At 53.2% G+C, this 25956-nt stretch overlaps 11 protein-coding genes and 1 non-coding gene across 12 annotated transcripts; 6 read left to right on the top strand and 6 right to left on the bottom strand.

Moving 5' to 3' along the window:
* The first annotated feature begins 815 nt into the window (after positions 1-815).
* On the top strand, positions 816-1639 carry BGZ61DRAFT_461435 (uncharacterized protein). Its single transcript, XM_046247167.1, has one exon. The coding sequence runs from the start codon at positions 920-922 to the stop codon at positions 1628-1630; it is 711 nt and encodes a 236-aa protein (XP_046097954.1). The 5' UTR covers positions 816-919; the 3' UTR covers positions 1631-1639.
* Positions 1640-2391: 752 nt separating this feature from the next.
* Positions 2392-4186, bottom strand: BGZ61DRAFT_400619 (serine carboxypeptidase S28-domain-containing protein). The gene is made up of 2 exons (XM_046243037.1): positions 2935-4186; positions 2392-2886 (listed from the first exon to the last, which is right to left on the bottom strand). The coding sequence occupies exons 1-2, from the start codon at positions 4122-4124 to the stop codon at positions 2430-2432; spliced, it is 1647 nt and encodes a 548-aa protein (XP_046097953.1). The 5' UTR covers positions 4125-4186; the 3' UTR covers positions 2392-2429.
* A 166-nt stretch (positions 4187-4352) lies between these two features.
* On the top strand, positions 4353-4424 carry BGZ61DRAFT_t193. The gene has a single exon. It is a non-coding gene; the product is annotated as a tRNA-Asp (tRNA).
* A 1308-nt stretch (positions 4425-5732) lies between these two features.
* On the bottom strand, positions 5733-6616 carry BGZ61DRAFT_483933 (uncharacterized protein; the record flags this gene model as incomplete). Its single annotated transcript, XM_046249537.1, has 2 exons — positions 5733-6298; positions 6358-6616. The coding sequence occupies 2 exons, from the start codon at positions 6614-6616 to the stop codon at positions 5733-5735; spliced, it is 825 nt and encodes a 274-aa protein (XP_046097952.1).
* A 2552-nt stretch (positions 6617-9168) lies between these two features.
* On the top strand, positions 9169-10322 carry BGZ61DRAFT_365286 (endo-1,4-beta-glucanase; the record flags this gene model as incomplete). Its single annotated transcript, XM_046241595.1, has 2 exons — positions 9169-10041; positions 10215-10322. 2 exons carry the CDS (start codon positions 9169-9171, stop codon positions 10320-10322), a joined length of 981 nt encoding a protein of 326 aa, XP_046097951.1.
* Positions 10323-11713: 1391 nt separating this feature from the next.
* Positions 11714-12788, top strand: BGZ61DRAFT_498450 (uncharacterized protein; the record flags this gene model as incomplete). The annotated part of the gene is made up of 3 exons (XM_046251276.1): positions 11714-11789; positions 11889-12302; positions 12346-12788. 3 exons carry the CDS (start codon positions 11714-11716, stop codon positions 12786-12788), a joined length of 933 nt encoding a protein of 310 aa, XP_046097950.1.
* Positions 12789-12859: 71 nt separating this feature from the next.
* Positions 12860-14897, bottom strand: BGZ61DRAFT_461430 (uncharacterized protein). Its single transcript, XM_046247166.1, has one exon. The coding sequence runs from the start codon at positions 14679-14681 to the stop codon at positions 13146-13148; it is 1536 nt and encodes a 511-aa protein (XP_046097949.1). The 5' UTR covers positions 14682-14897; the 3' UTR covers positions 12860-13145.
* Positions 14898-15914: 1017 nt separating this feature from the next.
* BGZ61DRAFT_430401 (uncharacterized protein) lies at positions 15915-17454 on the top strand. The gene is made up of 4 exons (XM_046243810.1): positions 15915-16456; positions 16516-16568; positions 16626-16716; positions 16768-17454. Exons 1-4 carry the CDS (start codon positions 16104-16106, stop codon positions 17366-17368), a joined length of 1098 nt encoding a protein of 365 aa, XP_046097948.1. The 5' UTR covers positions 15915-16103; the 3' UTR covers positions 17369-17454.
* Positions 17455-17475: 21 nt separating this feature from the next.
* On the bottom strand, positions 17476-20631 carry BGZ61DRAFT_430399 (uncharacterized protein; the record flags this gene model as incomplete). The annotated part of the gene is made up of 2 exons (XM_046243809.1): positions 20075-20631; positions 17476-19864 (listed from the first exon to the last, which is right to left on the bottom strand). The coding sequence occupies exons 1-2, from the start codon at positions 20506-20508 to the stop codon at positions 17479-17481; spliced, it is 2820 nt and encodes a 939-aa protein (XP_046097947.1). The 5' UTR covers positions 20509-20631.
* A 137-nt stretch (positions 20632-20768) lies between these two features.
* Positions 20769-22223, top strand: BGZ61DRAFT_461426 (asparaginase-domain-containing protein). Its single transcript, XM_046247165.1, has one exon. The coding sequence runs from the start codon at positions 20927-20929 to the stop codon at positions 21965-21967; it is 1041 nt and encodes a 346-aa protein (XP_046097946.1). The 5' UTR covers positions 20769-20926; the 3' UTR covers positions 21968-22223.
* Positions 22224-22257: 34 nt separating this feature from the next.
* On the bottom strand, positions 22258-25355 carry BGZ61DRAFT_400600 (CHAT domain-containing protein). The gene is made up of 2 exons (XM_046243036.1): positions 23610-25355; positions 22258-23540 (listed from the first exon to the last, which is right to left on the bottom strand). Exons 1-2 carry the CDS (start codon positions 25326-25328, stop codon positions 22287-22289), a joined length of 2973 nt encoding a protein of 990 aa, XP_046097945.1. The 5' UTR covers positions 25329-25355; the 3' UTR covers positions 22258-22286.
* On the bottom strand, positions 25311-25793 carry BGZ61DRAFT_461423 (uncharacterized protein; the record flags this gene model as incomplete). Its single annotated transcript, XM_046247164.1, has 2 exons — positions 25733-25793; positions 25311-25682 (listed from the first exon to the last, which is right to left on the bottom strand). A coding segment is annotated over exon 2 (345 nt), but the record flags the coding sequence as incomplete, so codon positions are not given.
* Between the last annotated feature and the right edge of the window lie 163 nt (positions 25794-25956).

Genomic DNA, 25956 nt, shown 5'->3' with positions numbered 1-25956 from the left:
GTCCGAAGCCTGCAGCTTCCCGCCCTGCAATCCCCCGTGGTCCTACTCCTGCACCTCCTGCTCTTGGCCAAAATGCTGGCTCGGATCCTGGCGGCGGTTACGCTCAAGGATTCTCCGAAGCCTTGGGCGAGGCTTTTTCCGCGAACAAATAGGGGGAGGCTATGCTATGGTGGAGGTGGAGCTTAGATCCAGCTCAGACGAATCGCAGAATCAAGATGTCTGTTTATTAATGCAGATGTAGGCACTTTAGTATAAATGCCAAGACTTAATTCTTCCCAATTTTCACATTCCAATTGCAGCCTTTTTCGCGATGTTGTATTCCGTAGAGGTTTGTTTCAATCAATCCCAGCCGAAGTCCGGGTATCGCAGCAGGGACACGGTCGAGTATCGGCGGATGTAGCTTAAAGAAGCCATCAACGTGATTCCGCACTTAAACAACGCAATCCCCACAGTTTCGCAGATCCTGCCTCTAAACCGGAAACCTGCGCGGCTCTAGGCATACACGGCACGGAGCTGAAGTTGAGCTGAGGTTTTGTGGAGCTCGTCCAGCATGTCGAATGACGTACCACACGTCACTCGGGCGAGACTGCAAAGACCCAGCAGCCTTGTCAGGCATTTTTGAGGCTTGCAGCTCCACACTCGGGTTGTTTACCTCTCCGAGACTGTGTGTTGATTGTGTCGCGAAATCCAACGCATGAGCAATTGCATCACGAAGTGGCTATGGTTGGTGTCTATACCTAGATGGGCAGAGTTGCCCCACGGTCAATGAATTATATAAACAGGCTGAATCTCAGTACATGAAAGATGCTGCCACAAACACACTTGGGCTCATCACCACATTCAACAACCCAACCTCATCACACAGCGCAATTCTACATCAAACTCTCTAATTCCCGACTGCCAGGCAAAAGCGCTCACCATGTGCATCTATCTCCCCACACGATGGTGGACGAAACGCCACAACAAGAAAGATGCTGCACCTGATGCCGAGGCTACTCTAAAAGCTGAGCCAAAGTTCACGCCACAGCAGATTCCTCCTATCCAGCCCACGATTACAGTCTCCACGGCAGAATCTAGCTCTCAATCTTCTCAAACGGATTTCAAGCCTTCTGGAAAGCGTGCGGAATCAGGTGGGAGTCAGACTAAGAAGGTCCATATCAAACTTGCCTCAACCCAGGAAGAGCCCGCCCAGGCCGGAAACGCCAAACCTACCCCTTCATCTGAAGAGTCAGCCGAAGAGATTAGGAGGAAGATCAATAAGAGGAAGAAGAAGAATGCCCGGTCCAAATCTTCTACTTCTGGTTCTACACACAGCAACCATGCCAGCAACAATAATTGGGGAAACAACAATGCCAACAACAATATGCTATACGCCAGTCTCTACTCCGGAGGCGACGACAGTTCTGGATGCCGCGATCATAAGAGCGAGGGCCACAGTGCGGGCCACAGCAGCTACAGCGGTCACAGCGGCGGCTATACCAGCCATAGCAGCTCTGGTGGGGGACATAGCAGCAGTAGCTACGGTGGTGGTTATAGCAGCTCTGGTGGAGGTGGTAGCAGTAGCTGCGACAGTGGAGGTGGAGGAGGTGGAGGAGACGGTGGTGGTGGCGGCGGCGGCGGCGGCGACTAGGTCGTACTCGACAAGTGATAACATCCTAAATTTAGTGTTTTTGATAAGATGTGAATTCGTATAAACCAGTTATTGGGCTTAAATGGCGCTTGCCAATCATTAATCGTCACCCAATGCCACCTGGTGGTGCTGACATTCAAGATCTGTGATGGCATCCAACTACCTCCGCAGATTGACCACGTACGGAATCAGCATTGTTGCTGTTGTTCAATCACTGGACTGGCATGTTTAAGTGCGTCTCATTGTGTGGCTTCCGACGCCAAGCCAATCACCCTCCGTGTTGCACGTTCAATTTGGAAGACACCCATCACGATCAGATACGTAGCTTAATTCCCGTTATGGTATCTCCTAGGCTGCCACTAGGTTGAGGCTGGACTACCAGTGCATTTATTAGCCGCTTCAACATTGATCTGGGGTCGGCTAAAGTTAAGCAAGCAAGACAAACTACGCCACACAATAATGGCCCGTATGGTGTGATTTTACAATTGCTGGACCACCTACATAGCAAGCCATCCCTCGACCCAAATTGCCAAATGTTGGTGATCATCTTGTCCACTTTTGCAGCATTTTTCAATTCTCTAATAGGTTAAAGATGTGCTACAAAGTGGAAGCGGGAACACTTGTATGAGCACTGATATGGAACGACCTCAGCTGCCACAAATGCGACGAGTGCGCACCGGGCACAGCCATTTATCAGACAGTCGAACTGCCAGCAAAAAGAGCATCTTCGTAAGTAGACTAGGCAAAAGATGAGGCCTGTTAATTTAATATCTTCAATTAAAGGCAATGTGGAATCAGTCTACAATTCTCCAGGCAAATCCCCGTGATCCTTCCTAAGTTCTGTCCACTCCTCCAGCCACGCCTTGACAAACGCAATTTCCTGCTCCTGCGCCTTTGCTACACTCGGCGGAGGCAATCCTATCGCGGTATCATTTGGTTTCAGGCCATTCTCATCCCAATGGTGGACACCATGCTCGATAAGGATGAAGGGCTCACTCACAGTCGACGCCCTCTCTGGGAGACCAATGCGATGGGGTGTAGCTGCCCGCCACGGGTCCACAGCTCCATCGACAAAGGCCACTCTGGGATAGCTGAAGTTGAGGCCGCCGAGCTTATTGATTGACTCAACGTTCGGCGGCGTCGTGATGTTGAACCCCTCGCGGCAGTGAATGGTGGTATACTCGAGGTCAATCAGGCGAGAGACGAGAGGGAGTTGACCTTTCGGAACTCCAGATCCGGTTTGGAAGTATCCCCACCTACAGAAATAGTTAGCATTGAACGGGAGTTGGTTGGGGTGTGCTTACTGAGTGCATGTCTGATAGCCCCAACTCCGCTCCATTCCCTGATCAAGATCGATGCGATTGTTCTTTCCTCGGCTGGAATAGCATTCCTCGACGCTCTTCCCCTTACAATATGTACTGAGGTCAGTTCTAAGGTGCGACCTGATATATCCAATGTAGTTCAACACGCGATTCGTGAACGACTCGGCCTGCTCCTTGTATCCTCCCGCGGAGAGAAGATCGTGCACAGTCGGAGCGAGGGAGCGGGTGCTGGCAAAGAGTACATCGTCAGAAGAAACGCTACCGCAGTAGAATCCAAAGTCGGAGCTGTCCTCCTCGGGATCCCAGTTCGTGGATTGCAGCCCCGTGATACCCCGGCTGATGGCGTTCGCAAAGTCATCGTCCCGCAGCTCTCCAAGGCCAAAGACATCCTTGAGCAGCTGTTTCGCATCGCCATCGTCGCCCAAAAGAATATTGTCGACGAAGTGGGTGAGTTTCTGTGTTGTGGCAGCACAGTCGCCAGGGGCAAATAGCCGGGCCGCCTCATAGTACTCCCAGTAGTCGATGATGGCCTCGGTTACGCCGGAAGATGAGATGGCACCCCAGAAAATATCAGGGTATACCTTTCTCGCGAATGCAGCAAACGCTCCTGCGTAGGATCCGCCGTATATGATGTACGGCGCATTCGACGACGTGAGGTCAAGGTGCTCGAGGCCTGGGAACTGGACGTGCTGGGCAAAGTAGGCAGTGTCGGCGAGCGCTTGCTCGGTCGACAAGAAGCGCATGTTCTCGGCCCGCAGATCAGGCACCGGGAAACTGGTGCCATAGTATCGATGTTCAAGTACAACGCCAACGCCGCCCGTCGCCTCGGCCAGCATGGCGAGGATGCCGTGGTCTAGAAACGGGAGCCGGTCCTCGCCACTGGTCTCGCCAGAGGCGAGGATGATGACCGGGCCACCTTCCCGATAGTGCTGAGAATCGAACCAGTATCTCAAATGAAAAGAATCAGCTGAATGGGGCGCGTAGATGGATTCATTGTGGAAGTGATCAATCGGCACAGAGATGATGGCAGGCGGGGAGCTTTCGGAACGGAGCGGACGCGTCGCCCCACTGTGGAATGCCCGGAATTCGGTGTTCGCGCCGTGAACCTGGCCAGCGGTGAGGGAAGCCGCGAGACCAATAATTGAAGCTGTCAAGAGCCTAGACAGCGCCATTGTGCGAATAGTCGACCTAGGTTGAATTGTAGAGGACGAAGGCTAGATGCGGGAGGTTGCCTAGCGTCCGATTGTCAAGGTGGTTGGGTGTTTCGGCGTTCCGGCGCAGTCTCCACAGTGTCTAACCACTTGCGCGAAGCTGCCCGAGACCCATCGCAACACAATAAAATGGCTCGGAAGCTCGTCGACAACCACCGATCCACCTACACAGGCGCCAAACGCCTGACATCTTCCGTAGTATAGTGGTCAGTATGCAAGCTTGTCACGCTTGAGACCCGGGTTCAATTCCCGGCGGGAGAGATCCGGCCATATGTGTTACACATGTCATTGAATATTTTTTTTGGCACTTTTTGCTAACAGGATGGAGGGTTTGACAGGCAGAACACATACCTTCAATATAGCATGAAGTTAACAAGAAGATAATGATCAAGCGTGAATTAATTCAATCGGGATCCATACTGCTGTCCACCAATTTACTGCAGGTTGGCTAATGTTTATGTCGATGAAGACAACTTACGTTTGCGGCGCATGAAGGGTGCAATAGGAAGCAAGAAACTTCGCGCATGACCACAACACGTTTCCCACCATTTAGATTCTCTAGATTCAATTTAATTTACACAGGCTAAACGTAAATTGTATTTATAAGCTTCAATTTTGCGGAGGGAGTTAATTCAGCACGGCTACCCTGCACCATCAATTAACAGTTCTTGAGATCTGGATTGAGACGGCTTTTACAAAGTGAAAATAAGTCATTACTAACCAAGTAAATAGCAGTCGTTGAAAATTCAAATCGTTCCTATTGGATTTGCGCCTAAAAATAACGTAGGAAGTCTATTTAAAGGAGTGTCTGATCTCCTCTCTAGTTCATTCCACGACATCCGCACATATCCCAGTCCACTCATTGAACAGCAGTTTAACAGAGGCCAAATTTCAGGACCAGGTATGTATAATTAGATTCAGCTGATCATCATGACTGCCAGGTTTCTTCCCACACACTATGCAAACTTGGAGTTCACGCTCGGTCCATGGATTGACTGTATACATGGACAACAGGGAAGAGAAAGTCACGGCCGACCTAGCCTGCATCAATTACACACTATTATTCTATTACTATTAATATTCGTCGCACTGCCTTGGCTTTCCTTCCCAAGCTCTCCGGAAGATTAGCCGTACGAACAGAAAAGTAAACCCATCAATGAATGGACTAAAACGGGGTTTCACAACCGTTGGACGGCGGCGTCTTGAAGTTTATATTAGGCCTTGGAACAAATCACAAACACATGGAGTAAGATCTCCATCGTGACATGCAAGCGATTCGTTCGATTGTCGGGAATTTATCCGAAGGGTTATCTTTCGCCCAGTGGATTTCCCGACGCTCAATCACATGGGTGTTTTTGCCGCCAAGGAAAGTTAATATATCTTTGGCGATGACCCATGCCATTCTGACACTGCGTGGCATCCCGCACTTGAAACGAAACTCCCCATCGGAGAGCGTCGTAAGCCAAAGGCGTATGCACGGATAAGATGGTCAGAATGTATCATGTGGTAGTAAGAGGATCCAAATCGGGACGGCTTCGTGGAAACCGAACGTGGTATGTGCCTGGCATCTCATGATTCTGACATGTCGTCCGATTTCGCTTCCCACCCGGCCTTGATGAGCCAGAATGCTGCCATCAAGGGCGTGGTCAGCAAGCCAAGCAAGCCGCCGAGAAGAAACTTGAAGACCTCTGGTGTCCACCGATCGGCATACGTGTAGTCGCCACCGGAGCGTTTGCCAAATGCGGTCAAGATCCCAACGCCCGCGGGCCACAGCAGGACAAAGCCGACGACGGCGAGGAGAAACCCTCTGAGCGCCTGCTGAAGCAACGATGTCAAGGCCGAGGGCTGGGCGGGCGCGATGACCGCGGCCTCGCCCTTTGTCTCAACTTCAGCTGCAGCTTCGCTGACGGAGGGTAGAAAAAACAGCCACCTTTGCCAGCGCCGGGAGGGCTCAGGGATAAAGCCAATGGGCTGGACGGAGCGCTTGGAGAGGTCATAGGCGACTAGGCCCTTCTCGACAAACCAAGTGAGAATGCACTGGACGATGATGGTGACAGCCGCATCGCCGGCCAGGGTGTTGGGCAGCTGGAAGAGACGAACAGGGTTGTTGACGGTGTCCTGGGTGGTGTACATGGCTAGAGGATTGATTCCCGTGTTAGTGTTAGTTCCAGTGAGATACAGGGACCCAACGCACCGTAAGCCAGCGCAAAATTGACGCCGCCTGAGAGCAGCATGCCGCCAAAGCCGTCCAGCACCAAGACGTAGAACAGCTGGTGACGGGTCAGCCTGTCGCTGGGCTCTAGGCGCCCTTCCACGGCTGCAGGAGGAGTGGCCTCGGAGACAGGGTTGTTGGGCTGCGGACCCCTGCGTGAAGGTGTCTGGGCAGCCCCTTGTTCCAGGTCTGCAGGCGAGGACCCCGCTCGCGTCTCACGTTGAGCCCGTGGCCAGAACATGGCGATGGCCTCAGTGCGCGCGTTTCTGTTTCGAGCCAACGGCTGCGAGGAGGGGAGAGAGAATTAGGGATGGCTTTGCTTGTCGCAGGCCGAGAGATTCGTAAACGACTTTTGTTTTTTCGCTTGGCCATGGGGGAAATTTGGCCCGCAAATAGGGGAACGCGGGAAATTGCGCTGGGAGGGCCATGACATGGCGAAGACTCGATGCTGCGAGTTGGGAAAAGAGAGCATTGAGCCCTGGCCTAAACGCGTAATTAATCTCGCGCGGGTGGCGGATGCACGTTTAGCGATACCTAGCAGATAGACGGAGAGTATTGCGACTACTACTACGAAGCCCAAAGCCCGGCACCTGAGTTGAGGTTGCGGAGACTCTCAGCTGTTTTCCACGTCACAACATGCGATTCCTGGCAGTTGTTTGCAACAGCTGCCGGAATCGACAGAAATTGTGTCGTTTGGCATGTCTCAAGCCGCAGAAGATTCGCGAGCGCCCGTCGATCTGTGTGGTACCATTGATTGCAGGTCATCCGTCCCTCCATTATCGGCGATTCTATGATTCACGCCTGTTTCATCCGAATGGGCCAGGGATGAAGGGTTCGGCTGACACCCACCACGACGTTTTGTTGGAACACATTAAGGTAAATGATCATCCCGAGAGCTATGCGGTGCGTCATCGGTGAAGTTTTCATGTTGAATGAAGATAGAGGAGTAATCCTTCCGGTTGTTGAGTTCCATCAATGACTGCCCTATTGCTCTGTGGTGGATAGGTAGATAAGGCTGATGTGGCTGTGGGGATAGGCCTAACAATCAAGATGGTGAAAAAAGCTCGAGATGATGGAGGGAGAGCTTGCAGCCACACTCGTCATCTTGGCAGCTCCTCCCGCCCACATGGGCTCAAGGGAGCGCCCTACTGCATAACCGTATGTAATATGCATGTAGTATAACGCCGCCGTCCACGAGTCAGTCTCATCGAAATTGAGCAGCTCCCCTCCGGCAGGGGCTTCAAACAGGGCGCGGCGGCGGGGTGGGACTCTTGCGGCAGGTCGGCCGAGGCAGTGACCAGCGGAAAAATAGCCCCGGACGCCGCATCGGCAACGCCCAGCCGCGGAAACCCACTGGAACGTCCGCCGACAGTGGTCGGGTTGAAGGGAGGAGGGGTCTTGAAGGTGCGGTCTGGGCTTCTAGACTATAGCACATCACTGTATCGACAGGGCCAGAATAGATAGATCCATGGATGGATCATGTCGGCTCCCAGCGGTGGCAGCACAGGCCACTGAAGCCAGGGCATCTCACCCGGAGAGTTGGTGGATTAGCGACGGAAGCGACCCCGCTGTACCGCTCTGCAAAGCCCGCTTCGCCCACTGAGGACAAGCCCTATCGAACCTGACAACTGACAGCCACAGCGAGGCCCCTGCCTAGCCGAGGGCGCCTACGCACTTGGCTGCAAGGTACGGATGGTAGCCGCGACAGGGGATAGAGGCCTGGAAGTCTGGAAGCGAAAAACCGCCTGGGATCTCGCCGTCCATCTGCATTTTCCATCTTCCTCTCCATCACCCACATCGTCTCCATCCAGCCCACCCGCCCGCAGCCCCCCGGCCGTTGCAAGTCGCTGGGGTTTCAGGTGCAGCGGTAGTCGCCAAACGACAGACCGCACGCCAGATGCGCATCCCTGGCTGGCGCCGTCCAACCAGCGGTTCCGTTTGCCAACATGGGATGAACTCGCCTGCTGAAGCAAGTGCCAAGCGGGGGCGTCTTTTCCCCATGCAGTGGCTTTCTCTCAGTTGCGCCTTGATCTTGGATCCTGTAGAGAGATCGGGGTTCAATAATGCCCTCCACCGGTAGCGAGATGCTGCTTTAGATGGTCTACCTGAGCTTCGGAAATCAATGCTACCTTGGGAGATGCACCGCGCTACGTACCGAGGGCTTGGCTTCGTTGGAAGGAATCGAGACGTGCATGGACAGGATACAGGAAGATCCTGGGAGTATAGGAAGATCCTGGAAATATAGGAAGATCCTGGAAGCACAGCAAAATCCTGGAATCATCTGGACCTCCAATACTAGCAACTTGGTTGGATGCCTTCCCCTGGCGCGGCCCATCACCACCGACCCTGAAACGGGGTGGCACATCGGCCCCTATCCCCTCACGGTAACTCCTCCCGACAACCCACAACCCTGGGATCGAGCAAAGACCCGTTTCCCAAGTGAGAGTTGACCCGTAGCTAGATGCGGCTCTTGTCGTCTGTGCAATCACGGCTAACGGCAACGGGGAGCGTCAGACGAAGAGAGATGGAGGTGGAGAGTTGGGATAAAAGACCACACCACCCGCCCATTCTCCCAGACTTCCTTTCTCTCTCAGGCTCATCCCATCATTAGCTTTCAGTTCCACTCCCTTTCAACCCTTGAGGTTTTTGCTTTCTTTCCATTCACTTCATAGACTTCATTGATTGAGGTCGTTTCATTCACTCTACCGCTAGCCGGATCACCACTCATTCAACTACCACTCCAACAGTTTTCTTCAGCTTCACCCGATTCACATCACCAAACACATCGCAACAATGCCTTCTTCCAAGACCCTCCTCTCCATGCTGGCCGGTGCCGCCACCGTTGCCGCCCACGGTCACGTCAACAACATCGTCATCAACGGTGCCTCGTACGCCGGTTACGATGTCTTCACCCTGCCCTACGAGAGCAACCCTCCCGTCGTCGTTGGCTGGGCCCAGGATGCCACTGACAACGGCTTCATCGCCCCCTCCGCCTACGGTACTTCCGACATCATCTGCCACAAGAACGCCGAGAACGCCAAGGGCCACGCCACCGTCGCCGCCGGTGACAGCATCTACCTCCAGTGGGACACCTGGCCCGATTCCCACAAGGGTCCCGTCCTGGACTACCTCGCCGCCTGCGGTGACTCCGGCTGCGAGTCCGTCGAGAAGACCACCCTCGAGTTCTTCAAGATTGGCGAGAAGGGCCTGATTGACGGCTCCGCCAGCCCCGGTACCTACGCCGCCGACGAGCTCATCGACAACGGCATCGGTTGGTTGGTCCAGATCCCCGAGAGCATCAAGCCCGGCTTCTACGTTCTCCGCCACGAGATCATCGCCCTCCACTCCGCTGGCAACGCCGACGGTGCCCAGAACTACCCCCAGTGCTTCAACCTCGAGATCACCGGTTCCGGTACCGAGGTGCCCACCGGTACCTTGGGTACTGAGCTCTACAAGGCCGATGACGCCGGTATCCTGTTCAACATCTACACCTCCCTCAGTACCTACCCCATCCCCGGTCCTACCATGATCGCTGGTGCCACCGAGGTTGAGCAGGCCAGCTCTGCCATCGCTAGCAGCGCCGATCCCACCACCGGCACTGCTCTGGCCACTGGTGCCGGCTCCGCCGTTGCCACTTCCGCCGCCGCCGTTGCAACCTCCGCTGCTGTTACCAGCGCCGCTGAGGCCGCCGTCACCTCTGCCGCTGCTACCTCCGCCGCTGCCGCCGTCACCTCTGCTGCCCCCGTTGAGGCCACCACCGAGGCCGCCGTCCCTGCTGCCACCTCCACCGAGGCTGCTGCCCCTGCTGCCACCACCACCAAGGCCAGCTCTGGCTGCAGCAGCCGCCGCCGCAAGTCCAAGCGCAGCAAGAAGGCCCGCGCTGCCCGCGACATTGCTCCCCTCGGCGTCTAAGCATCGACGAGAATCCGCGAGACTCACCCCAATGAGTGCTGAAGAAACACGTAGAGCGTGTAGCTATTTCAGAAAGCCTTACCTTTTAGGCGGGAGTGGATATTGAATCTTCTGCTGTACATATGACCTCGCATTCTTTAAATATATTAAAAAAGCTACGCAAGTACCTTTTGGAATTGCAAATAATTTGTTTTCAACTTGTGATGAACTAAACTTTTGACACACTATGTATGTGATGTATACCTTTGAAAGTGTAGTGTACGAGCTCGGCCAAATGCTTGAGTAATATCGGTATCAGGTCATTGTTTCTCTTCATGTTCCAAGGTGAGATAACAGTGCAACTCCTCGCCGTCAATGTCTTAGCTTCACGCCCGCCGCCCAAGTTTTCTTGTTACCTAGGTATATACTCCATTACAGAGAAGTTACCAAGTACTAAAAACTCTAAATTTACACGACTATTAAATCCTCTATATTACTTCTGGTTCGACTCTCTTCAAGTAATTATCCTGCAGTATTAGGACGGGATAGCCCGTAATAACTATAACATAAGGTGTGAATCCAACAAGGGGCTATCAATCTGGAACGGAAACCCATACCTGAAGGCAACTCAGCTCGTCAGCTAAGCTTCGCCGGAGGAGTTGTAGATATTAACTACTTCTTCAGGATAAGAGATAGAGTGATAAATAAGGTAACTTATGCTGTTTTTGGATATCCATAATATAGCACAGTATAACCTACATAAGCCTGGGACATGGGCCATCCTCCGCATTTCACGGCCACCGGCGGTCAGAACTACAACAAGAAGAAGAGGGCCCTGGCTAAAGGGGGCAGCTATAGCGGATATGGCTCCAACTTCGTCGACTGGATTTCGGCGCTATATCCTTTAAGAAGGGCGCCAAGAAGGGCGTCGTCTTCAGTGTTATCAGCCACCCAAGTATGATCTCCTTCAGCCCCTATCTGTATCTATCCACTGTAACGGAAGGAGTGCACTTACTATCACTAAAATTAAGTTTATTTATCTTCTAAAAGTTTACACCCTAAACTGCTTTATTAGGGTTATATATAATTATCGTACGGTTGGGGCGTTATCCTTGTGGCCTGTAGGCAGGTCCGCTGGACACTCACCCGTTTATCATTTCGCAGCTCACTAGCGAGAAGCTGATTCTTCTCATTCTTGTAACCTCGTCAAATACCATTCGCCGCGATGGACACTCCCTCTACAACTAACCCCCTACTGTCCTGATAACGTCAAGTCACTCCTTTGTGTGGAGTATCATCCTGTCCCAAAATCGCCGTTCCGTTTGATCTTCGGGATAACCAGACTTCCCACGACAAGTCTGAGACCCTAGAGATGCTGGAACAAATATTCCCAAGCACGATTGGCGCTGGCCACGACGGCTTCTTTCTCTACATCATCGTGTCCGAGATGCCCCCCAAGCCGTGGCCAAAGACGATCGCCGGCCTTCCACTATATTTGGGTCCCCGCCTTGGCCCTGAGTATTGTCCCATGCCCCAGGGGTGGTCCGTCCACAGAAGAAACGGCACCATTGCTGATCAGATGAACGGACGCGACATGCAGTCCTGGACTCCTCTTTTTTAAGCTGTTCGTGACCATTTCCTTGCCCTGGAGATCTCCATCACGCAGGCCATTTCCTGGGGCAACTTCCTTAACATCGTCTTAGAGCATCGCGACATTGATATAGCTAGACTGCCCTGGAAAGCAGCTCGGATCCCGTGCCTGTACCTATACGACGATGAGACGGGAAGCCCACGCTTGCCTCAACCTCGACAGCAGACTGACCCCACTCCTGCAAATCCTGATCAGACTCAGTACACCACCTTGCGGCCAGGAATGAGGGTCACATCAGCGTACATGCCGGGACGGCCCGATATGTTCCGGGCCACGACAACCGGAGTCCTCGTCAAAGACGGTGTTGGGAACGAGTTTATGACTGTTGCTGCACCTGGGTTTCCTGGCGAATGTGGCACTGACGTCAACCTCGCTCTCCCTACAGGTGGAAGAAAGATCGGCGAGGTCAACTACGAAGTCTCACACAGGTTTAGGGGTGGTCAAGTTGGAGCCGGACGAGAAGTTCGTGAATGTCATGTTTGAAAGCAGCCAGATCACTGAATCAATTCCACTGAAGCAACTCGTCCAGGCCGACAAGCTCACGAGTGGAAACCTCGTTGTTTTGGACTCACCAGACACAGGTTGCATCCAGGGCACCTCCCAAGCGCAGGCTTATGAACGGGTCCTGACGGATGATCCTAACGTGCCAGAGCAACATCAATGGGTTAGTACGACCTGGTACTACATGGGACAAGATTTCGGAACCAATCTTCGGGCGGGAATGTGTGCGGGCGCAATCTGGACTGAGGAGGGCGATGTCGGTTTCTTTCGATATGCCCCTGAAGGTGGGATGATGAGAGACTGGTGTGTCGCCACTGCAGCCGATGAGCTTATCAACAGAGGCTTTACTCTTGTTGATACATCGGGCTGAGAGACGCTGCTATACTGAGTTCTCTATGTGTTAAAACGGGGATAAAATTATTATAAAAGTTATATCTAAACTGCAGAAAAGTCAACAAAGCATCCAATAAGTGCTTAAGCCTAAAACCCTTTTCTTAGTGATTTAGGGTCTGTATGGAAACCTTTACTATGACCCCTAAGATAGCAAAATTTTACATCATTTCATCTCTAAGTATCATGGTATCTTGACGTAATATATTACACAAATGTGAGACCTGTCCGCCAACCTTGCACGCTGCTTTGACCATGTCGACTGCCCCTTCAACCCATCAGAGCCACATTCTCCCATTCCATACTCGGTACAACTCGAACTACAAAGGCAGCCGTCTTACATCCGCTTGGGATCCAGGTACGCCATCACCTCCTGGAACGCGCGTTGTATCGACCGTCCGACGGCCGCGAGGCATTGCCACAGTTTTCGGGGAACAAAAGTGATGAGCCACAAGATTCCGGCTCCGATGTACCACGCGAGCTGCCCAAAGAAGCCAAACAGGCCCTTGAGCACGTCGTAGGTCATATCACCAACCGATATGATGAAGCGGAAAATGGCGTGGGGCGTGTCGATGAAGATGGCCCGGAGCAGTGAGCAGAAGCCGTCCCAGATGTCCTTCAGGGTGATGCTGCGGAAGAAGGAGAATACAGCAGATATAGCCGTATGTAGCAAGGAGACGAACCGAGCCACCACGTTAAAGACAGCCTCGCCGATGTTCTTTAAGCCACGGCCAATCCACAGAAAGATCACCTTGATGACTCCGGGGATGGCTTTGATGTGTTTCCAAGTTCCCTTGGCGATCTCCTTCAACAAGGGAGGAATTTCCTTCATCACCTTCCAAGTCCCCTGCGCGAATTCCTTCACTGCGCGAGAAATCTCCTTGATCATCTTCTTCAGGAAGGCAGGAATCCCCTTGATGCCCTCCCAGGCCCACTTCGCTCCGTTCTTCACATGGCCGGGCAGGTTCGCGGCGAACCGCTTGGTGCGCCCGGGTAGCTTGACAATTGTGTCCTTGCATCGCCTGCACCACGCGGCAACTTTATGGCGACCCTTCCACACCGATTTTCCGATTTCCTTGGGGATTACGTAGACGAAGAACCTTGGGATCTCCCAGAAAATCACCTTGAAGAACGCGGCGATGTGCCCCAATGCCCGTCGCACCCGCTTCATCTCGGCCTCGTGCGCCGTCTTCCACCGGAGCCATGCGCCGACACGCCGGGCGGGCAGGTACTGGACGATGTCGCGATGGCCGTTCATGGCGGCGAGTCGTAGCGCGATGGCGCCGTCGGGGGCAACTAGGCTATCGTCGCCGCCGTAGTCCTCCATCAGGACCTTGACCAAGGCTAGGTGTCCATTCTCGGCGGCCAGTTGCAACGACGTGCGCTTCGGGTATGAAGGGGTGCCGCCATTGTTGGCAGCAATCGTAGAGACGCCGAAGGCATTCACAGTTGCGCCCAGGGCTACGAGCCTGCTGACCATGGGGATTTTACCCACGCGCACAGCAGCCAGGAGCGGCGTCTCGCCGTTCCGCCTTGTGACGTCCGGAGACACGAGGCCGCGGGACACGAATTCGGCGACGAGATCATCCCGGCCGGCCTCGATGGAGCCGAAGAAGGACTCGACAATATCGGTCTCGAGGAAGTATGTTTCGTTTCCGGGGTTGAGTATCTGCCCGTCGTGGAAGCGCCGGGAGAACTCGGCTTCCCAATTCTGGGCGGGGGCGTGCAGGATTGGGATGTTCACGGCGGTGGACTGCTCGATTCGGGCGAAGAGGGAATCATCGTCGGTCGCCGAGTATGTGGGGACTGGTTCCGACGAGTAGTCCGGAGGAGGAGGGCTGGTGGGAGGTGTTGGGAGGGTTTGGGCGCTCATTGGCGATGACGTAGTTGTGGTGTGCCGCGAGAATCGCAAGGTCGTACGTTTGCGAAGGGAGATGGGTATTATGCTGATAGAAGCTCAAGTAAATCCGTGGGGAGCAGATTTGAATGCTTCTGGTCGAAGGGAAGGCGAAGCCATATTTGAGGCTCGTCGACTTGTGTGCGGCTGAAGCTGGCTGCTGTTGGTTCCGTCATGGCAGTCGTGGTGGAGGGTTTGGTTGGGAGACGGAGATAGACTGAGCTCGTGAAAGCCTCAGCTGCGAGCTGAGCCCCGCTCCAGAGTGCTGGGGCTCCGCTAGTGGACGGGGTTCAGGCTGCAGGCTGCTGTCATCCCGTTTTCCAGGGGTTGCTTAGTGCAAGACGCCCGCTGGGAAGCCTGAGCCAACGGCGCAACGGGCCAACACTACGCTGGCCTTGGCGCGCTAGACGGCAGCAGAGCCACAGCGCCAGCACTTTCAGGATGCCTACCAGCCACTGGAGAGCTCCGCTAGCGATTTGGGTACGCCGAGGTTGGCGGTGGCTGAGCCAGGCTTCCCAACAACTTTCGTCTCATGCTTCATCCTCCTCGGCCGCGGATTGACTGCATCAGTAAAGGCACATGCTGAATGTTTCGGGATGACGAATGGGAAGCTTAACTACAATGCCTCGGCGTTTTATGTTTAGTTCTCGTCTTTTACATATTCCCCTGGCTCGTTCCATGTGATTGCCAACTGTCCATCCAGCCAACGCTTTCCAGGTATCGTCGATTGCCCCTCTCTAAACTTGGTGCTGGTCATGCACTCACCCCGCGCTGTCAATGCCGACGAAATGGTCAGGGCCAAGAGACTGGGTTATGCCCAGTACACGGATGTATGCAAGGCATAAGGATGTTCCCGTACGAAAACCGAGACGAAAACTAAAGTGCGACGACCTGAACTGTAACAACCAGATGTAGCGCTCCACCAATGACGTTTCGTCGACTCAATCGGGACGACTTTCAAGGTCAAGATCGGAACCACAGCTTCGTTATCGACTGTAGCGGCTGGTGTGTATGAGTATCGGGATGAACTGCTGCTTTGCTCAGGCCGTTCGTCAATGAAGAAGAGGAGGGAATAAAGAGACTGCAACACACTACCAGAATGTAACTTTGTAAGACGGCTAAGAATCCGTCATTATCCCACATCCCACTCACACAATGACAACATCTGCCCCAAACTGAGAGAAACCACTCCAATCCCGCTGCATCCATCCAGTTGTGATGCGAAACCAGCAAGGCGTCACACTGCCCCACATTGACGCCAAATCGCGGCCAGGTCGTGATACGGATTTGTCATCTTGATAAGCTCTCCTCTCAACCTCGCATTCCGGTAGTGTGAAGTCTTAAATCCCATACATCCCAGCATCATCCATCAGAAACATCCCGAATCAATAGACAATCATGACGTTAATCAGGATAAACGAAAACAAGACCCTCAAGGGGCACAATGCCATCATCCTCACCACCATCCCCGCGCCACCGGAAGCCATTGAGGCGATTCGTAATCAGTTCCCCGACCTCAAGCTCAAGCTCTACATCGTTCCCTGGGGCAAATCAGAGATCGGGGGCGACTTCAAAGAGGAGGATTGGAAGGAGACCACCTTGTTTCTCACGTCGACTGTGCTCCCAACAGTCGAGCAGGCCCCTCACATCCAATATGTTCAGCTCACGAGTGCTGGCGTCAATCATCTCGTCTCCAACCCGTTTTTCTCAGACACCAACGTCCCATTCTGCACGGCCAACGGTGTTCACGGGTTAGATCCCATTATGCTTGGCATCTAAGGTGCTGACATGCTGATGTAACCTCTATTAGGCCTCAAATTTCTGAATGGGTGATTACGACATTCCTGTCCTTCCAACATCACTGTACGCTCAAACCACCCCGATGGCTGAGTGGATTTCGCAATAACTAACAACATACAGTGCAGAAATACTACGAGCATCAGAAAGAGGGAAAATGGAAGAGGCTGGCAGATAACCCTGAGAGCTCAGAGGACGCAGTTGGAAAACGAGTGTAAGCGAGACCTACACATCTGTGCAAGAAACCCTTCTCACGCTTTCATAGCGGAATCCTTGGATACGGCAGCATAGGTCGCCAGACCGCCCGCGTTGCCAAGGCCATGGGCATGGACGTCCATGCCTACACTCTGAGCCCCCGCACGACACCTGCATCCCGGGAGGATCACTCGTACTCGCCAGTCGGACTCGGAGATCCCAAGGGAATTTTCCCTAGCAAGTGGTTTTCGGGGAGCTCTAAAGAAGAAATCCATGAGTTTCTTGATTCTGGGCTTGACCTCCTCGTCATTGCCGTGCCTCTTACCGACAAAACCCAGGGTCTGATTTCGAAGCCCGAATTCGAGATTCTTTCCAAGAAGAGGACCTATGTGTCAAACATCGCCCGTGGACCAATCGTCAACACAGACGACCTCATCGAAGCTCTTGACCAGGGTTTGATTCGCGGAGCGGCCCTCGATGTTACGGATCCAGAGCCTCTGCCCGAAGGCCACCCGCTGTGGAAGGCAAAGAACGTCACCATTACGCCGCATATTAGTGGTGCATCAGGTGCCTATTACACGCGTTTGTTGGATATCTTTAGGCTGAACCTTGAGAGGTTGAGTGAGGGAAGGGAGCTCATTAACAAGGTCAACCGCAAGAAGGGATACTAAAGACTCGTTTATTGGGTAGTGACAGACACTGAGTTTTGAACATGACATACGTATGAATGATAAACACGGCCCAGCCCATAATGCTACTAAAGATGTGCATGAATAACACCTTAAACCTTCTGCTGTTTCTCTACTATGAGCGTCCTGATTCTTTGTACTTCCATCGATCCATACGTCTCCTCCAACAACTCGAAAACCCCCATTGCTGTAATCTCCGGGTCCCAGGCATTTGCCGCCACCACAGCATTCACATCGGCCTCCCCTGTTTCAACAAAAAGTCGTGCAATATGCGCCCAGCGTTGCGTACCCTCTGCACTGATGTCATAATGCTCGATCCAGTCCCTTCGACGGGCATCACGTAGATGGCAGAGTAGCGCCAGCCAAGGAGTTGTGGATGCGCGAGTGTTGAAGTCAGTATATAGGTGATTCGGGCCTGGATTGACCTTAGAAGGGTGCCTGAGGAGGTACTCCACGAGTTGAGGGTCCGAAAGCGGGAATATCGTCTTGTTTCGAGAGCAGAGGAACTCTGTTGCGTACGACAAGAGTGGCGTCGGTTCCCTTTCATCATCGGTATCATCCTCCAGGACACCGTTATCCAAGTCGCTGTTCTCCTCCAACTCCTCCAAAATATACGTCGTCAGACCAAACTTGGCTGCTAGGAAAAGAAAGGGATGCCGGATCGGAGGAGCCTTCATGCGCACTTCGTAAGCGCCGAACGTGTTCCTAGCCCAGTGGTCGAAGGAATCTGAAGGCTTCGCTAACCAGTGCCAGGAGAGCGCCTTTTCCATAGCGTTCAAAAACGGTCGTTGCAGATTCTTCGGGTCGTTGACGATGTATCTCGCATGAGACATGGTTAGGGCAATATCCGGATACCACTCGTCAAGTCTGCGATGATGCTCGACCTCTTCAAGCGGATGTTTGAGACGCAAGACATAGGATCGCAACAAGCGAAGATGAGGATCAAATAAAGAGTCGCGTATGCTGTGGAGACGGTCGTATGCACCGCTGGGATCCATCAGCCAGTCTCGCACAGTGCGGTGAATGTACGTGACCTTATGTTCTGCGAGGCTTCGTGCATTGTCGACGCGATGATTTTCATCCGCAAATTTAGTGGCGCGAAGATTACCTAGCCTCCGGCGCCGGTGAAGAGACAAAAGCCCAGAAAAACGGGCGTGGACATGAATTGCAGTTGTTTCGCATCGAGTCACAATTTCCTGATCCGTGGCTTCCGTGACGCTGCGCTCGAGTGCTAGTGCATCATCCTCTTGGTCAAGCGCGAAAGCAAGTTCCCAAACTGTAAGGGAAGTTGAAGATTCGTCTTTGATGAAATCGGCAACTACCTCTCGTGAACACAGAAGCTGAAACAGGGCTGCCGTTCCCATGATTTCAATTTCTGTCTGGTCCTCGAAGACTAGTTTGTTGAAGAACCCATCAAGATCTCTGGGGAAACTCTCCAGTGTGGCCTTGAGATCGTCAATGGTATCGCTTTTCTGGAAGAGCCTCAACATCCGTTCGACCGCAAGTCTCACCCAAAGGAAGACCCCATCCGCTCGTTGCACTGTAGCCTCGACCAAGTCGTGCCCCGAAGCGGCGTTGTGTTTGAACAACCTTCGAACGGGTGCCTCGTGCCGTAACTGATCTCTGGCGTATCGGTGCATGTCTTCGTAGGTGAGATCCTGGAGACGAGCATTGGGGACGCTGGTTTGGAACGCGCCTTCAAAGACTGACCATGGGCGTGAAGAGAGACACATTTTGATTGCGTGGCCATTTTCCCCTGCAGAAATAGCCTTGAAGAATTCGACTATGCTGTAGTGGTCGCCGTCAAACTCATCAAGCCCATCAATGAAGAGGCAAATATTCATCCGCGGCAGAGCAGTATCCAGAAGTGAATGAAACGCAGCCATCAAGTCGGGCACAGTCCATTCAAGAGAAAGATTGATCCTCTCCTTGGTGGTCATGTGCCGCAACTTGTCCCACAATGCTGGAAAGGTCGAAGGCATGAGATCTGGGTTGGCAGATAGCAACTGGTGCAGAAGATAGCGCAACAGACCTGTCTGTGATCGTTGCTCTTGCGAACCGCTGGTCCAAAAGAAGAAACCTGCTGTGCAGACAGGACGGCCCATTGCCCAATGCCGTAGGTGGTGCATGGCGACGGGATGCTGGGAAAGAAATCTCACCAGGGTCGACTTGCCTGAGCCTGGTTTACCGGTGATCCAGTAGATTGATCCGAGGTCTGGTGTTTTCAGCCACGAGGTGAACTGGCTGCTGAAATCCTTGCGATGGGTGTCGTCCAAGACAGTCTGGTCGAAAATCCACTCGAGCGTCTGGGCGTGCGCTTCCGTGACTTCTTCTTCACGATCGTGCATACTTTTGTACGCGAGAGCGTCGAGAAGAAAGTCATTGATAATACCGGCGGGAGCTAATCGAGTTGCTCTGGCTCGAGTGGTATTCGAACTGCCGTTATCCATGTCTGAGTTGGTCTGTACTCTACCCAGGCTGTCTGTCGCAAGCGGCACTGAAGTTTTGGCTTCCACAGAGGCATCCGGCTTTGTCGCATTGGACCCGGCGGTCTTGTTCAGAGTTGGGCCATGAAGAGACAGTGAAGATAGAGACAACGCTTGGGTGAGGCCTTCGGTAGGACTGTCAAGGGTGCTAGTGTTAGCCGTGCTTGGGTCTCATGGAGGAATTCATTGCGCTAATGCCTACCTGCCAGGTGCTTGTAATTCTTTCCAACGTTGTATGAAGTCCGCGATGCGGCAACCAAGAGCATCAACATTCTCACGAGGCCAGAGGACATGAAATTTCGCTGCATCGACCTGGTCGGCATCAAGGTTTGAAAATGATGCCTGGACACGGTCTAGATGCACAGAAACATCATGTCCAATCTTGATACACGCACAAATCAGATGTTCCGTGGATATCTCGGCCGAGTGCACTAGATTCTGCATCTGTTGGATGGAATGCGATATGGCATCGGAAAGTTTTGTCCAGTCACGGCCTGAAACCATTGACTTGGACGAGGGATCGACATCATGCAGAGCGACCGCGGCTTGGTAAACATCAATGGCGGTCTTCAAGAAGCCTGCGATTGTGTCCAGGACGGACTGATCGCAAGCGACGGGACGAGCAGCTGATTCCATTTTATAGCATGTAATGGGCACAGCGCTTGATCAATTATCTACGTTTGGCGCTATCGAGCACGAAAAGGTTCTATCCGGGCTTGTGGATGCAAGCTTCTGAAATTGTTTCACCCACAGCTCTGGAGAATCTGGTGATAAGGAGGGAAAAGGGAGCCTGGGTGGTGAGGGGTTGGCAGCGGTTTATAAAAGCGCTGGAATTCACGTGGTTAGTTGGGGCTGTGTCTGGAACTCGGCTTCATCCCTGCTTCGACCTGACAACCATTATCGCCAATTGCAACGACCTTCCGAATACGGCGAAGTCGTATGCGTATGCATGCGAACCAAGGCACAACCAATCTTTCCTTGATGTTTTCAATGCGTCGCGCTTTCATTTGACGAGTAGAATCTGAGCGCCCGAGATTGGCGGTGCTTCGCCGTAATGGCTCGCCTGTCGCTTCTTCTGCCCTTCCTCTCCATGGGATCACTTGGTCTTGGAAGCCCCTCACCGGGATTTCCCATGGTCATCAACACGTGGGGAGGAGCCTTTACCGCGGCGACAGATGCCGCCTTTTCCGCCCTGCACCGCGACGGCGCCTCAGCGCTCGACGCGGTCGAGATTGGATGCCTCACCTGCGAACGCAACCAGTGCGACGGCAGCGTTGGGTTTGGAGGTTCCCCGGACGAGAATTGCGAGACGACGCTCGACGCCATGATAATGGATGGAGCGACGATGAAGTCTGGCGCTGTCGCTGCTCTTCGCAGAGTTCGAGATGCCATTTCCGTTGCGCGGCATGTCCTGGAGTACACTACGCACAGTATGCTGGCAGGGGATTTAGCCACCGAATTTGCGATCCAGAATGGCTTCAAGGCCGAGAGCCTGTCAACGGAAGCATCAACCAGGCAGTGCTTGGAGTGGAGAGAAGCACAGTGTCAACCCAACTATCGGCTGAACGTCAGTCCAGACGCATCGTCGTCCTGCGGTCCATATGTGCCGCAAACTAAGGCCAGTCTTGGTGGTGATGCCGCCCAAGCATCCCACGATACTCTTTCCATTATAACACTACATGCCGATGGAACCATGGCTGCAGGCACGACTACAAATGGCGCTTCGCATAAAATCCCCGGCCGAGTAGGTGACGGGCCGATCACCGGAAGCGGCTCCTACGTCGATGGAGATGTTGGCGGTTGTGGTGCTACGGGAGATGGAGACATAATGATGAGATTTCTGCCTTGCTACCAAGCAATCGAGAACTTGAGGCGTGGCATGTCACCAACTGAGGCTGCAGAAGACGTCGTCCTCCGAATGGTGAGGAAGTATCCGCAGGTTTCGAGTGGCATCGTCGTCGTCAACAACAAGGGCGAGCACGGGGCAGCTGGTAGTGGTTGGACGTTTACCTACGCATATAGAGGCGGTGCGATGGGAAGCACGCAGGTCGTGACGATACCACCGGTTGAAGCGGGTGTAGGATTTGAGTTGTGATGATTCGTGCTCTGATCTCTGTGATGGCTAAATATACAAACAAATTCTAGACTTAGCATCTACCTATCGTTTCAGTATACGGCAGATTGAACCCTCCGCAGGCTGCCCAGCCCATGCAAAAACAGTTGTTCTCATGTTGGTCTCATTGTTTAGATCATTTTGAACCAGACATGCTAGTTATGTCCCACGAGATAGGCTTGATTTCATCCGTTTCATGTATCTATACGAGTTCATTAACAAGGAAAGTCGGTTATAATAGGTTCGATTAAGAGTAATGGTTAGCTAACGTTGGACTCTTGAAAGCAAACTAAGAGCATCCTCATATTCCAAAGTGGATATAGGGAGCCCAGGGGGCCAGGCCCGCATCAAGTTCCTCTATGATGATCATGTCTCTCCCTGATGGAGTCCCCGTCGTCCCCTCGTTCCCTGCGCTGTCTTGAACAGTCGCCTCGGTTTCAGGCGGCACCTCAAGGCACTGATCTCGAAGCGTGCGAGATGCGTTGTGGAGGCCACGACAAACCGACTCATCTGTCATGTTACCGTCCCTTATCCCTTCATACGCGATCCTCGCCATGTCGACACAGAGTTCGTCATTTACCTCCCATAGCGTGCCTATAACATGGGGAAACCCGGCCAGTTGGAACGCGCTCATCAAGTGAATGCTCTCATCGACAGATTTATCATCTTTGATACGGCCTGTCCCGCAGGCCGCGAGGTAGGCGAGAAGCGGCGATTGCCTTTGGAGGCTCATCTCCAGGAGTTCGGCGACTTTGAGCGTGCCGTCTTCCAGAATCAGACGGCTATTGGATGCATCATACTGGTCTGTGGTGCCATGGCCGGCGAAGTGGAATATCCTACAGTCTCGCAAGTGCGATTCGACGTCTTGCTTACGGCGTCCTGGTCGGACGGGCTGAAGCAGCATCGATCCGCACAGATTCCACACCATATCCACCTCTTTGGTGGAAAATGGGAGCGTGCGGTTCCCTGGAGTGTTCTCCATGGCAACAAGGAGTGCTTTGGAAGACGTAGCGATGTTGGACCGTCGCCGGCGGCTGTGTATGACAGTCTTGATTGAGGAGGCGTAGGAGGACATGACCCTGTCCAGCACAGTTTCGGCAGAGCCAGTGCGATGATAGCCCGTGGCATGAAGGGGAAACTTGCTCAACGGTCCAGTGGGAATCCACCATACATGGGGCCAGCTACTGTCAGAAGAGGGAAGGTCGGTGAAGCCAAGAGCGTCGAGAACCGGGCGTGTCACCCGGTCCCAGAGCCATTCGAGAACTTCGTAGCTTCCTAGATCGCCCCGTTGTGCCTTGGCCTCGATCTCCTCAAAAGACAACTGGGTCAGAGGAAGGGCTCGTATTTGGTGCGGCTCAACTAGCAACGCATCGCAGCGATACTTGCTGACGTTGATGACGATGATCGGGCCCCGTTGAGCCGCATCCTTCGGGTCCCTCTCACGAGGCGGGAGCAGGAAATCTTCAAACCCAGGCAACGTTTGAATCTTGGCAACCAACTTGTCAAACTCCTTCCCTGCCTCGTAGCGCCGGCTCGCTTGGGCCTTCCAGGGCGACTCGAGGTTTTCGCCCACCAGTTGCGGGTTCTGAGAGACGGCCGTCTCTAGCTCATCCCGGAGACGTACAAACTGGTCCGCCAACTCAGAGTCCCTGTCCCGAAGGCTTAGAATGTCCGTCCGCACCTCTTCTAAGGATGTCCCCAGCACACCGCGGCCCTGTTCGAGCAGACCTAGCGCGACCAGTGGCGTCTGGCCCGCCTGCAGAGCTACCGCGGCCGCATCGGAAGCAAGGCCGACCACCTGGCTAAGCGCGTGTTGTCTGTCCGAGTTCTGGAGCGAGCGTGATGATAGTCTAGGAACAAGGCCGACTGCGAGGCTTGCGGCCTCGTAGGCCTGCTGCCAGTCTGAAGCGCAGCGGAGGATGCCCCGTCCAGCCCATATGCGACTGAGGGTATACGAGTTGGCCTGGTTCAATGCCCCCTGGTAGCTCTCGATGGCATCTTCGCGGTCCTTTATCGCTCCTGTCCTTTCGTACAGACTGTCGAGTTGGTCTCCGAGGTTGCCTAGCAGCGCTGACCGATCTGGGTAGTCCTGTGGCATTATCTCAACTGCTTGGCGGAGATATGATATTGCTTCTTCCAGGTCCGCCGTGTTTTGTGTCCTCAGATACAAATTGCCGAGATCATCTCCGAGATTGTTGAGTACCCTGGGCCGGTATGGATCGCCTTGTGGCGCCGCCCGGACTGCTTGGCGTGAAACTCTGATAGCTTCCTCAAGATCCGATGTAACTCGTGTTTCTGAATATCTCTGCCCGAGTAATATCGCCAGCATGTCTAGCTGTGCTACTCGGCTTGAATCGTTCTCTGCCGTAATTTCGAGCGCTTTTCTTGTCATTTGAATGCCGACATCGAGATCCGATTCATCTTTGCTTATTGAATATCGAAAGCTGAGTTGAAGTCCAAGGTGTGTCAATAGTGGTCCCGAGTTTAGATACCCTTCCGGCGCGACATCAATTGCCCGGCCTAGGATTCGGATGGCTTCTTCTAGGTCTGCTCTGGCTCCTATCCTTACATATCGGTCACCGAGCTGAGCTCCAAGGTTGTTGACATAGGCCAGCCAGTTTGGATTTTGTTCTGGAGTCATGTCGATTGCCTGTTGTACGTCTTGGATGGCTTCGTCAAGGTCAGCCACGGCGCCTGTTCTCAAGTATCGTTGGCCAAGCTGCATCCCCAGGGTATTTAAGTATATCGCTCGGTCTGCATCGCCATCTGGAGTCAAATCGACTGCTTGCTTCGAAACTTGAACAGCTTCTTCGAGGTTGGGCAAAGAATCTGTTTTCAAGTATCGTTTGCCTAGATAGTTCCCAAGACTGTTCAGGACCATGGCTTGTCCCGGGTGATCATACGGCATTATATCCACTGATTTTCGGATATATTGAATGACTTCTTCGAGTTCCCCCAAGCCGGCTGCCACTCCTCTCCTCGTATATTGATCGCCAAGGCGGGCTCCAAGGTTGGACAACAGCCCCGGATAATCGGGGTGTTCTTCTGGTGCTGCTTCGAGTGCTCGTTTTGCGAGCCGAGTGGATTCTTCAAGGTCGTGAACGGCTCCTATGGCCAAATACCGATCGCTCAGGTGCGATCCAAGACTGTTCGCAAGCGCTACCCATTCTGGATGGTCTTCTGGGGTTGCATCGACTGCTTTCCTGGTGACGAGGATTGCTTCTTCAAGATCGGCCAGTTCCCCTGTTCTTGAGTACTTATATTTGAGCAACCTTCCAAGATTGTGTAAGACACCAGCGGGCTCCAGATCGCCGCTTCGTCGTAGATCGACTGCTTCTCTCATAGTTTGCACCGCCTCATCGATATCCGCTGCGCATCCGCTCCTTGAGTATCGCTCACCGAGTCGAATCCCAAGGTCGTTCAAATACCCTGGTCGTTCCGGATGATCGACTTGCATTCTGTTGATGACTTGCCTGCCTATTTGAATGGCCTCGTCAAGGTCGGCTATGGCTCTCGTGGTGTAATATCGATCAAAGAGCGCTTGTCCAAGCAGAACTAGCAACTGAAATTGCTCAGGACCGCCCTCTAGTTCTGTTTCGAGTGCTTGCTTTATCAATTCAACAATATCTTCCTGGTCTGACATATCTTCCCATGAACCATCAGATCCGCTATCGCCGTCGTCGTTATCTCTCATAGGCTACAATCAAATTAGCACAAAGCTATTGCATATTCGTTAATTCTTCATACTGTATCGTCATCACATCCGGCCGAAGAACCATCCTGAACACCTCTAGACTCTCCAAGTTTGATCTCCTCGTCGTCAGATGATTCGGACAACTTGGCAATCCCGTCGACATCAGATTGAGCCATTGCGGTCATAGAAGGTATCCTTGGACTAGATTAGACGATAAAAGCAAAGCAAAGGGTCAACCGAAGTCCAGCGCTTGCAGCTGCACTGGGATTTGACGTGG

Source organism: Ilyonectria robusta (genome assembly GCF_021365365.1).
Source record: "Ilyonectria robusta strain PMI_751 chromosome Unknown BGZ61scaffold_27, whole genome shotgun sequence".
Taxonomy (NCBI): domain Eukaryota; kingdom Fungi; phylum Ascomycota; class Sordariomycetes; order Hypocreales; family Nectriaceae; genus Ilyonectria; species Ilyonectria robusta.
This window is presented reverse-complemented; position numbering and strand designations above follow the sequence as displayed.